Source organism: Mustelus asterias, chromosome 10, assembly GCF_964213995.1.
Source record: "Mustelus asterias chromosome 10, sMusAst1.hap1.1, whole genome shotgun sequence".
Taxonomy (NCBI): domain Eukaryota; kingdom Metazoa; phylum Chordata; class Chondrichthyes; order Carcharhiniformes; family Triakidae; genus Mustelus; species Mustelus asterias.
The window spans coordinates 67,462,718-67,476,201 of NC_135810.1; the positions used below are offsets into that span (position 1 = coordinate 67,462,718).

General features: G+C 42.6%; 1 protein-coding gene across 1 annotated transcript in view; it reads left to right on the forward strand.

The window, feature by feature from the left end:
• Positions 1-13,484, forward strand: part of dlg2 (discs, large homolog 2 (Drosophila)) — a 945,868-nt gene that overhangs the window by 293,007 nt on the left and 639,377 nt on the right. Inside the window, exon 6 of the mRNA XM_078221879.1 lies at positions 12,837-13,001. Coding sequence (XP_078078005.1) covers positions 12,837-13,001 — 165 coding nt within the window. The remainder of the gene's footprint in view (positions 1-12,836; positions 13,002-13,484) is intronic.

Genomic DNA, 13,484 nt, shown 5'->3' on the forward strand with positions numbered 1-13,484 from the left:
AGAAGAAGATGGGATTTGGATCAGCCAGAGAGTCCTGGCGTCACCTGGCTGGATGGCCCCAGGACGTCCAGTTGCTGGTCCTCCTCCCTATGGGTGCCTGAGGGTCCCCGACTGACTCGTTGAGGACAAGCAGCAGCTGGAATGAGATCAAGGTGCCCCACTCACCCTCGCATGGCCTCTGATGGATGCCACCAAGGGCTTGCCAATGTTGACCTCAGTGCGTTGGTATGCCGGTGTTATCGTATCAGACTGAACATAGAAGGACTCCTCCATCATATGTTGCAGTCTGCGGAATGCTGCTTGACATCCCTTCCTGATGTTCCCTGTGATTGCCACTGTAGCTCCAGCAACTGATTTAGGAATGAGTCCAGAGGCTGATAATCTGACTCGGACTCAACAGAATCGTGGCCTCGAGCAATCCTCGGAGTGCCTCCTGCTTGTTGTGGACCAGATTGTGTGCTGTGTTCACCAGATTGTGACCCCAAGCATACTTTACAACTCAGCTGTGCCAAGGTGTGTGAGTCCGCATCCATCAGAGGCCATGCGAGGGTGAGTGGGGCACCTTGATCTCATTCCAGCTGCTGCTTGTCCTCAAGGAGTCAGTTGGGGACCCTCAGGCACCCATAGGGTGGAGGACCAGCAACTGGACATCCTGGGGCCATCCAGGAGGGTGTGTGTGAGCGCTGTGTTGGGTCTTCAGTGGTACTCTCCTCTGGTTCCTCATCCAAAGTGTCCTCGGGGCTGGAACCCGGGGTCTGGCTGGTGCAGGGCCTTCGTGCTTGACCGAGAAGCCTATGAAAGAAAGTTGAGATAACTACTGCATGGCAGTTGAATATAAAATAGGACAGTGCACTCTCAGTTGTGTTGATTGATGGATGAGCTGGTGCAGGATCCTCACATGGACATTTTCCGCCAATCCCGCCATCGCTACAGTGTGGTCCATGGCCTCTCAGGCCAGCTCAATTGTTTTGTTCTCGAACTCAGTGAGAACATTGAGTTCAGGCACTCCAATCACGGTCAGACATTTTTCCCTTTCATTGTGTGCGAGCTAGTCCTGCATGAAGAGAGATGGAGAGAGTGTGAGCAAGATGCATGCCAGGGCAGATAAGGATGCTTGGCATGTGTGGGTGGTGAGTGGAGCCTGGACAAGATAAGGACATACTCGCTAGAGGAGTTGAGACCAGATGGAGATGTGAAGGTGTGTGTGTGAGTGAGTGGTGTGTCCTCTGAGCTGGCAGTGAGTAAGATCTCTGTGATGTGTGATGGGTTTGTGAGTTAAGAATGATGAGATGGTTGACTTACCATGGCAGCATAGATAAGATTATTCATCCTCTTATCCTCTTGCTGCATTGGGTGGCCAAATTCTTGTGGTCAGCATTAGCACTGACCATTGTTACCACTGCCTCCCAGAGCTTGAGTAAAGGAGATTATGGGCTTCCATGACATCGAGCAGATATTCAAGGGAGGTGTCACTGAACTTGGGGACTGTTGTCTTCTTTTCTCTTGGGACCATCTGTGAGATCTGTAGCAGTTTTGGGTTGGAGAGATTGAGAAAGCTATGCACAGGTAAATATAGCGTCTAGAATGAGGAAGCAGTGAGCTGATGGTGGAGCAGGCAAATCAGAGGCCACCTGCCAGCAATCTTGTGTGTTTCCCATTAATGCATAATTAATATGGTGGGAAGCAGACAATATGTCATAAAAACAAAAATGCCTTTTCTCATCCCTGCAGTGCAATGTGGGAAAATCCCACCCAAAGGGAGGAATTCAAAACAACGTATTAATAAAAGAGAAAACAGAGCCTGAGAGAGAGAAAAATACACAAGTGAAAGAAAGAGGTGCAGGATAAAAGTATACTCATATTTGAAGCATTTATTTTTTGAATGGCCAACAACTAGGCATATTAATATAATTGTTTTGCCTTTTATTTAATGTCTTTGAGGTGAGACTCTATTCAAAGATTGTGTTTTAAGGGTATATTTGCTACACTTTTCAATACATTGATTTTTGTTCAATGTACCATTTGAGTCTGCTGTGCAAGAAGGATGATTTGTACTCAGGCTTTACTTATATGTAACAAGATGCTTTAAGCCCAGATTGATAGCTAGGAATTAAATGGAATATGGGTTCTTCATGTTGCTGTGGTGGTGTTTCATTGATAAGATCTTGAGGTTTGTTTATTTAAGCATGAATACCTTCATTGATGGGCTTTAAATAATTATAGTTCTTAGTATGAACTTGCATGGTGTTGCTCCCACCATGCAGGCTAGCTGCTTACAGAGTTCTAGACTGTTCTTTGACCATGTGACTGTATACATCATACAGTGTACAGTGCCACTCTTCAGTCCCACATTAAACCTTTGCTTTTGCTCTGCGGAGCACCTTTACGTTATACTGCATGAAGGCGCATACCCTCACAGCCCAGACATCAGATTTTTGGTCCTGGTGAGTGAACTAAAATTGGAGCTTGAGTGGGTGACCCGGGAAGAAGTGAGGAGGTTGCCAGGTGCCAAGGTGGGCTGTGCAGAAAGCCTGCCTTGGGGTTCCAGAACTCTGTCCAAGAATTTTTTGTAATGATTAAAACATAAACCGTCTCAACAGTCCGTACACCCCCTCACCTCCTCACACTTTGCATGCCAACCCATGTCACCTAAAGCTCTGTACTCACCTCCCATGGCTCTATATATCCTCTGCACCAATCTATTCCCCTGAACCTATCCCTCATGGTTCTTTATGGCCCCTATGTCCCTTGACCCACACACATGGCCCATTATTATCTCAATGCAAACGTATGCCCGAGTACCCATCCCATGACCCTTTATTGTCTCTGCCAACTTATGCTAACCCATGCATTCCACCCATTACCCTTTGCCCTTACATGTACCATGCCAATTCATTTCAGTATACATTCAGGGGAAGACTTCAGGATCTATGCAGAGATGAGGTAAAATAAAGTTCTATAAAATTAAGTTCCAAGTGTCTATAATTCACGAAAACCATTTACTACACTTGAATTCCTTCAACTTATAACACCTAACATTTAATTCAAATGCTTATCGAAACAGGCATTGGCATTCATAGTCCTATATTAGAGAATCTGACCACTTATAGTTGTCAAAAGGATCAGGATTTTGAATTTGATGATCAGCCATGATCAAAATGAATGACAGAGCAGGCTCAAAGGGCTGAATGGCCTGCTAGTTTAATCAACTGTGAAATGGCAAGCATCCTACTGTGATAATGGATAGTTATGAAATCTGTTAGGTGGCATTAATTCAGTAATGGAACCCCTCAAGCTTGTATCAACAGACAGACTGAAATAGCAAACAATCTTTTTTACATTCCAGACATTTTTTCTAAAATTTAAAGGGATTGATTTTTCAATGTTTTGACAGCTTGACAGATCCTTTTGCCAATTCCCTTGGGTAAGTCTGACAGGTCCCTTTGTCAGGTGTTTCTGACATTTGATCTGGACAGGTTACTCAGAGTAGTGTCCTTGGCACAGCATCTTAAGCTGTTTTATCAATTACCTTCCCTCGATCATAAGTGGGAATGTTTGTGGAAGATTGCATATCATTCATGACTCCTTGTATACTGAAACAGTCTGTGACCATATACAGCAAGATCTGAACAATATTCAGGCTTGGGCTCATGTGGCACGAATGTTACTTACCACTTATAAGTCCAGGCAATAACCATCTCCAACAGGGGAGAATCTAACCATCTCCACCTGAGACTCAAAGGCTTTAAAAATGCTGAATCCCCCCCACAATCAACATCCTGGGGGTTACCGTCAGTGCTGGATTTAGACTTGATGAGGTCCTAAGCTATATAAAGCTTGGAGACCCCTTGTTAAAAAGTTACACCAAAAGGTCTCACAAAGGTGCGTACCAAAACAGGACCTTGGGTCGCCACAACAAAATTGAAAACATAATTATGCCTTTTAATTATTTAATAGCAAGGTATTTAAAGTGAAAAATACAAATTATTTTCAAATGAATGCATTTACTGATTACATATTTATCATTTGGCTGGCTTGATCTCTGTCATAGATTTTGGTAATTTTGGTAAGCTGGTGCTTTCTTTTTCTTTTCTGGTATCTGCTCTTAGATGTTCTCTTCATTGTAAACTTTCTGAAATTTTGTGAGGCCCCTGCGGATTGTGAGGCCCTAAGCTGTAGCTTGTTTAGCTTATGCCTAAATCCGGCACTGGTTACCGTTGACCAGAAATTGAACTGGACCAGCCATATAGATACTGTGGCTAAGAGAGCAGGTATGAAGCTGAGAATCCTGTGGTAAGTAACTCACCTCCTGATTCCCCAAAGCCTGTCCACCATCTACAAGGCACAAATCAAGAGTGTGATGTAATACTCTCCATTTGCCTGGATGCGTGTAGCTCTAAAACACTCAAGAAGCTCAACACCATCCGGGGCAAAGCAGCCCACTTGATTGCACCCCATTCACTCCATCCACCACCAACCCACAGTTGCATCAGTGTGTACTATCTTGGCAACTTACCAAGGCTCCCTTGACAACACCTTCCAAACCCACAATCTCTACCACCTAAAAGAACAAGGGCAGCAGGTGCTTGGAAGCTCCATCACCTGCAAATTCCCCTCCAAGTCACACACCATCCTGACTTGGAACTATTGTATTGTTCCTTCACTGTTGCTGGGTTAAAATCCTGGAACTCTGTTCCTAACAGCACTCTGGATGCACCTACACCATATGGACTCCTGCAGCTCAAGAAGGCAGCTCACCTTCACCTTCTGAAGGGCAATTAGGGGTGGGCAATAAATGTTGGCCTGGCCAGCAAAGCCCACATCCCATGACCAAATATAAAACAAAATCTGCTGACAATTCAAATGAGCTTGACAATAATGGCTTTATGCCATTTTTGGAAGCTGGATTTCCAAATTTTAGGCATTTCTGCTTTTTTTCCATGATAGAGAGGAAGCCACACAATATAAAGAGTGGATGATTGCAGTGCTCATGACTTGGATGGACTCCTCTATTGGCCATGCTCTTTTATGCTCTCAAAGATCTTGACATGGGAGTACACTTTCAGTTCAGGACAGATAGCAACCTCTTCAATCTACAAACACTCGAGGCTTGCATGTAGGTACCAGAACAGCTACTAGGTGAATTCTTATCTGCTGACGATTATGCTCTCATAGCACGCATGGCAAAGACATCCAGCTGCTTTGCCTAAGCCTCAAAATGCTTTGGTCTTGCAATAAGTCTGAAAAAAAGTGATTTTATACCAACCTGTTCCTGGCCACAAATCCTAAAACTCCATAGTTGCAATCAACAATCCGGGCCTGGATGGAATGCATCCCAGGGTACTGAAAGAAATGGCAGAAGTAATAGCGGATGCATTGGTTGTAATTTATCAAAATTCGCTGGACTCTGGGGAGGTGCCAGCTGATTGGAAAACCGCTAATGTGACGCCATTGTTTAAAAAAGGAGGTAGACAAAAGGCGGGTAACTACAGGCCGGTTAGCTTAATGTCCGTAGTTGGGAAATTGCTGGAATCCATCATTAAAGAAGAAATAGCAGGACACCTGGAAAAAAAATGGTTTGATCAAGCAGACGCAGCATGGATTCATGAAGGGAAAGTTGCTGGATTTTTATGAAGATGTAACGAGTGCAGTTGACAGAGGGGAACCAGTGGATGTGTGTTTTTGGATTTCCAGAAGGCGTTCGATAAGGTGCCTCACAAAAGGTTGCTGCAGAAGATTAGGGTACACGGAGTTGGGGGTAAAGTGTTAGCGTGGATTGAGGATTGGCTTTCTAACAGGAAGCAGAGAGTTGGAATAAATGGGTGCTTTTCTGGTTGGTAGTTGGTGACTAGTGGCGTGCCGCAGGGATCGGTGCTGGGGCCTCAACTGTTTACCATATTCATAGACGATCTGGAGGAGGGGACCGAGTGTAGGGTAACAAAGTTTGAGGATGACACAAAGATGAGTGGGAAAGCGAATTGCGTGGAGGATGCGGAAAGTCTGCAGAGAGATTTGGATAGGTTAAGTGAGTGGGCGAGGATCTGGCAGATGGAGTATAACGTTGACAAGTGTGAAGTTATCCATTTTGGAAGGAATAATAGTAAAATGGACTATTATTTAAATGGTGAAAAATTACAACATGCTATTGTGCAGAGGGATCTGGGGGTCCTTGTGCATGAATCGCAAAAACTCAGTTTGCAGGTGCAGCAGGTGATCAAGAAGGCAAATAGAATAGAAACATAGAAAAACTACAGCACAAACAGGCCCTTCGGCCCACAAGTTGTGCCGAACACATCCTTACCTTCTAGACCTACCTATAACCCTCCATCCTATTAAGCTCCATGTACTCATCCTTTATTGTTTATAAAGACCAACATTTATAAATGTTGGCCTTTATCGCGAAGGGGATGGAGTATAAAAGCAGGGAGGTCTTGCTGCAATTGTACAAGGTACTGGCGAGGCTGCAACTGGTGTACTGTGTGCAATTTTGGTCCCCTTATTTGCGGAAGGATGTATTGGCCTTGGAGGGAGTACAGAGAAGGTTCACCAGGTTGATACCGGAGATGAGGGGGTTAGCTTATGAGGAGAGATTGAGTAGATTGGGCCTGTACTCGTTGGAGTTTAGAAGGCTGAGGGGAGATCTTATAGAGACATGTAAGATAATGAAGGGGCTCGACAGGGGCAGAGAGATTCTTTCCACTTAGAAAGGAAACAAGAACTAGGGGACACAGCCTCAAAATAAGGGGGAGTCAGTTTAGGACAGAGTTGAGGAGGAACTTCTTCTCTCAGAGGGTAGCGAATCTCTGGAATTCTCTGCCCATTGAAGCAGTGGAGGCTACCTCGTTAAATATGTTTAAGTCACAGGTAGATAGATTTCTGTTCAATAAGGGAATTAAGGGTTATGGGGAGCGGGCGGGTGAGTGGAACTAAACCACTATCAGATCAGCCATGATCTTATTGAATGGCAGGGCAGGCTCGAGGGGCTAGATGGCCTACTCCTGCTCCTATTTCTTATGTTCTTAACAATGTATCCATCAACTCAGTTCAGAAATTCTACTATCTTAGGAGTATCCTCTATAGCAACACCATGTTTGATGACAAAATCGCCTGTCACCCGGCAAAAGCAAGGCCAAAATTTGGCAAGTTCACCCACAGGCTTTGGAGAGAGTATGGAGTTTGTCTCAAACCAAAGATCAAAGTCTATCATACAGTGGTTCTCACACCAATGCTCTATGGCTCTGGGGCATGGACAACCTATCATTGTCATAGAAAGTGAATAGATGCATTCACCTTCACTGATAAAATGTATTCGCAATATCAAGCAGCAGGACAAAATACCGACCACCAAAGTTCTTGCAAGTGACATGCACCAATTATCGAGAGCATTCTTATCAGAGGGTCAGTCATGTGATTTGCATGGAAGATTCCACATCCCAAAAGTGGTACTCTATAGCCAGCTGAGCACACGAACCTGCACTACAGTTTGTCCCAAACTTTGGTATAAAGACATTCTTAAAATCAATCTCATCGCCTGTAAGTTGGACTCCAGACAGATCTAAATGGAGAAGCCTCTGTCATCAAGCAAACTCAACATTTGAGGAGAACAGAGTCAGGCCCTTCCAGAACAAGCAAGACCTGCATGCCACAAAGCCAGTGCCTTCATCATTCCTCCAACAGTGACTTCATTATGGTAATATTTGGAACTACGAATCAAGATTTGGCTTAGCATCACATATGAGACAGTACCAGCCTAGTGTCATGTCCAGTAAAGTTTTCATATTTTTAACTTTCAGGATACAGACTTCAGTCAATACAGACTTAAAAATTGACTTTAAAAAGTGGTCAACATGATGCCCAAGGTGGCTGCTGAGTGTCCTGTGGCTAACATTCGTAATTTTTACACAAACAAAGAATTAACTCATGTCTGAACCTGCTTCTGGAAAGTTCTCAAATGCAAATGAGTTTCCCAAGTGCAAGTTGACCACCCTTACCAGCTCAATGGAAGATATTTAAAAGAGCATGACTACTCGACTTGTCAAGGCCATGAGGATGGAATATCAAATAAAGTCTTCTGCTGAGCCAATCATAGCTGGTATATTAACAGCAAAATACTGCGGATATTGGAATCTGAAACAAGAACTGAAAATTCTAGAAAATCTCAGCAGGTCTGACAGCACCTATGGAGAGAGAATAGAGCCAACATTTGGAGTCAGGATGACCCTTCATCAGAGATAGTATGTTGTTGGGTTATCTATCATTCCTCCATTGTGCATCGATCACCCCAACTCCAACCCAATATGTGGACAATGGGAGGCTCTGAAACTTGCCATTACATGATTGAAATTAGCTGGAGGGGACTCAAGATCTTTTTACTCCAGTAGGAAACCAGCAAGGCAATCTAAAATTATCAAACCGAAAGTGACAACTCCTCCAACCAGAATATAGACTATTAACCAGTCAATGTATACAGTGAGGGGGGGAATTAATTAGTTTTTACTTGCAAAGATTAACCTTGACAGAAACTCACCCATAAGCTTGCCTGGAAATCCAGAGACTTCCAACTTCCATTCATCTCCAAAGAACCAAGAGAGAGAACCCATCCAGGTCTGTGATATGTGCTTCCTTTAAAGGCTATTTATTCACATGATTTACTTATTGTATTTTCTTTGTTAATAATCTAAATGCATAATTTGTCTTAAGAATCCATCTTTTTTTGCATGTCTGTGCACACTCAGCAAGTTTATGTTCTGAGTTTTGCAAACACAGGCTGGTTGAGTGCGTTCTGTATTCTGCCTATAGCAAACAACTGAAAGGACATGTTGTTTGACCCAATCCACCAGTCATTGGGACATATAGCCCATGTACCTGGCATTGCACCGACACTGAAATTCATAGAGATAGAAGCAAATTACCGCGGATGCTGAAATCTGAAACAAAAACAGAAAGTACTGGATCTCAGCAGGTCTGACAGCATCTGTGGAGAGGGAACAGAGCTAACTCTTCTGAACTCTGATGAAAAGTCATCCAGACTTGAAACGTTAGCTCTGTTCGCTCTCTACAGATGCTGTCATATCTGCTGAGATTTTCCAGGATTTTCAGTTTTTGTTTGTAACTGAAATTCATATACCATATTACTCATTTCTGTGGAAGGCAGAACTTCTGTTTGACTTCATGACAGCTTCACAATAGGCAGACAACCAGATAGATAGTTCACATTTTATGTAATCTATTATTGATTGAAACTTCACATTACAGAAAGCGCACTATGCACTGGAGTTTTGTTTGGTCAGCATCTGTGACAGGGAGCATTTATTTACTTTCTTATACTTATCAGTGGAAGGTTAAATCAGTTTTGTAGCTATAAATGAGTCTTATTGGCCAGATGACCAACTGGAACTCAAGATGCTTGAAAATTGCAAATAGTAAATATGTTATGGAAGAGGAGATGCTGCAAGTACACTTACAGAAGAAACTTTAAAAAGTTACATTTCTCTTCAATCCCTTGACTGCACTCTGGTGGCAAGAAGCTGTCAAAGGCAATCGCAGTTACTTTTCTCCTTTTTGGCATGTATCATTGAAGTTGGGTAAAGGCATGTAACTTATAAATGGAGATCACACTGGTTCAAGCATACCACAGCCTTCATACTCAATGCATGGAGCTCCTGTCTCCCTTGTTAAAATGTTGTATGGTGGTTACTCATTGATTCTATTTTGGGTTAAATCAGTAAAGCTCCTCATTTATGAAGAAACCTATATTGTAATAGGACGTTAATTGTGAAATTTGCATCACATGCAACTACTTATCAACTAAATACAAGACAGGAGATGAGTCACAGGTAACAGATGTTTTCTTATTCCAAGTTATTTTCATAGCCTGGGCACAATTCTGATACATATCTGCTCAGACAGGGATTTGTGTCAGATTAGGATGTCAGAAACAGAAAAATAGCTGCAGGTCGTCTGACTAGTACTGGGGTTTTCCAGGAGGAATTGCAACTAGAGGTTTGATGTGTGAAGGTCATCATGGGGAGAGTATTGAGAAGCTAACATACCAGCTGGCATCTTCAATTTTTGAGGTGCTCTGAGGACTCCAGTGGAACATCCTTGTGCAGGCCTTATCGTCAGTGTTTTGACATAACATTCCAATTGCTTTCGCCTAAGAAAGTGAGGCAAGAGGGCCGAGAACCTCCTATTTTCCCGTGTATTCCAATACTGTGCCTGCACCTTCTGCACAGGCCCAATTTGGTCCGTTAAAGGATGCAATCCTTGGGATGCTTCAAAGAGACATCAAATATGATCCTATTTTTTTCTTTGCTGTGCCTGGGGACTGAGCATTCCCCAAGTGCAACGAAAAGGACAAACTACTCCAGAACAATAATAGGAAATTCTTAGACATAGAGATAACTAATTATTGCTAATTTTGTATCTGAACAGTAAATGTATATTTTGTTGAATGCACATGAGATATTCTTGGCTTATATTCATCTGTCTCAATCTTTGGACAGCGGGAGTGTGACTCATGGTTTGTCATGCTTGTTCAGATCAAGATGGTAAGATACTTGAATGATTCTAATGCGCCTCCAATTTTCCTTTCTGCTTTTAACACTATCTCTGAGCTCTGCACATCAGAGCTTGTTTGCCGATCATATGTATAAGCAGCTGCTTTTTAAAAATAGGTAGTCTGTCTCTTAAAGGGAAGCTGCACAAAAGGATTAACTCACTCCTAACTTCCAAAGCCTGTCCATCATACACAAGACACTGGTCACCGAATGCTCTGCCATCCCTCGAAGGATATGGCAACACACTATGAAAAATTCAGGAACTCACCAAAATAATCTTAAAAATATAACTCTCAATTTTCAAAAGAAAATGTTCCATTATTCTAATTGCTCTGCAAGCAGAGTGCCATACCCTTTTAGATAATGGAACTTTTGGCAGTATCTTGCTGCCTCATGCTACCTTTTTCAAGAGTGGACAGCACAGGCATTGCCAGGACCGACATTATCTGAATTTAGAATCCTGGGCCTTGATTTTTAAGCCAGGCCAGTGCTGGAATTGGGAGCTAAAAATAACTCTGCCACCTGATGCATGGCTTCCCCAGCTCCATCCCATCCCATATCATTTTTGCAGAGATGGGGTGAGAGCTAACATGCTATCCTCCTGCCTGTAGCAAGTCATCAGCATGGCTCATTAAGGGCCAATTAAGGCAAATTATGGAAGGCTAACTGGGATTTTCCAATAGGCCCCCAGCTGCTTGCCAGGTTAGTTGCCTGGAGACAGCCCCCGGTGTTGCCTGGGTGTGGAGGCGCAGCAGCAGTCACAAGCCACCAGTAGAGGCTGCATCCCCCCAATGACTGTGGTGGCATGGGTGTAAAATCCATTTTTTCATTTAAACTTTGAAGAACTAGGAGCCTCTCACTTACCTGCCATTGCAGCTTGTTTCTCCTTTCAACCTGAAAGGCCTCTGATTGGCCCTCTAATTTCATTGCCCAACTGATGTCCTGAATTGGATGGTGAGCCTACCCTCACACCATTAATTGGCTGTGGTGGGAAAAATGACAACGAGTAACTGCTTCCCATACAATGCTGGCTTCTGACCCACATTGACAGTAGGGCTCTGAAGCGCTTTGAGAAACTCTGCTCTTGATGTCACATCAGGTGTATAATGTCAGGAAGCACCAATTCAATATGTTAAATCCTATGCAGGGGTCCACCTGCATGTACCCAGAATTCCTGGTTGGGTGGTGCAGAAAGTAGCTGGAGGCAGAGCCTACCTCTGGAAAAGCCAGGTCCAATTGAATTTTCTGTCCCATATTTTTATTTAGTACTCTCAATTCCCTTGATAGTTTTGTATTATTTCCCTGCACGTTTGCTCTAGGTTTGAATTCCTAATGTTCAGCAATTGACATTCACACTGAGAGTTAGGGCAGGCCTGTAGCACAGAGTACCTGCTGCATTACGTCTATAGTTTGAAGATCTGCTGGTTAAACTACACAAAGCACAATTTCCTTTTACATAATATGGAATGCATATAAAGAATGTCTTGTTCAGTCAGCTGCAATCACCTAGTATTTAGACATATGGGTGGACAAACTGAGTTTTCAAAAATAGTTGAAAAACCAAGAACACCAAATTTTCAGTTCTTTCTTGACTGATAATGTGAATCCATTAACTTCAGAATCTATGTATGAGAGATCAATCTCAAACTGTGAGAAGCCATGAAATATGAACAGCTGCAAATATGTGCAGTTCATCATTGGGATGCAGTTACATTGGAGATTTTTTTCTATAATTAATGCCTTTGTGAAGTGCGTAAGCAGAGTTTGATTCTGACAAGATTTGGTTCTAGTGGGAATTCAGTCTAACGGTATCTACATTTTGAAATTAGACAGTGTGATACCAATTTATTGAATTCTCATAGTGTGTCGAATGCAATTTGTGGGCTATCAGGAATCGCCAGTGTATCCAGGGCAGCACAATTACATAGGGGGTTGGAAAGATAAATCTCTAGAGCAGAGAATATCTGTGAACAGTAATTCAGCTCAATGCACAACATCAAAGAAGCTATTTCATCCTGTTATGAGCGATCTTGTTTGCTATTATGGTTAGGGAGGAGCAGGAGAAAGATAACTTGGTCTGGAGAGTGAATTTAAAAGTGAAGTTTGGAACAACTATCTAAATAGAGACTTGTTGGAACATGGAATGCTCTGTCACAGGAGGTGGTTGAGGCAAAGTACATTGCATCTAATTGTATTGTCTACAACAAAAAGTTGATATATTGAAACTAAAAGTGATTTTTTCCCAACCCTTCTCACTTATTTAATTTATTTTTTCAGAACTACCACTATCAAGATGAGGATTCACCACCACATGATTACAGCTTACCACGGCTAACCAATGAAGTCAAAGGCCCTGAGCTTGTTCATGTGTCTGAGAAGAATTTATCACAGGTTGAGAATATCCTTGGATATGTGTCACATGCTCACATTTCACCATTAAAGGTTAGTCCACCTATAATTATCAAATGGTTTATGATCAAATCAACGCATTTTGTTCCTAGTGCAAAATACCTTTAAAATGTTTAGGACTCATTAATCAGCTGACGGCATAATTGGCAGTAAAGTTAGCCAAACACTTCAAATCTTGTATTTTAGCTTGTATTAATTTGTTTAAAAAGTAAGAAAAGTTTCCTGCCAAGGTGAATTGTTTGCTACCGCATGCTAGGTTAATTTGCAATAAATTATTTTGCTATAATTGTGCATCCTTGTGTCACAATGAAAAAAGGTGGGATTTTCCGGCCATTCCCGCTGGGGCGGAACTTCTCGTCCCACTTGAGGGCAAACTCCAGCGGCAAGCAATTAGGAAACCCCATTGACAGCAGTGTATTATAAATAATTTGTCACTGTTTTCCTTGTAGGATTATGTTTGATCATTTGTGTTTTCTACTGATGGTTTAATTTAAATAAGGTTCACGTGATGTGCTG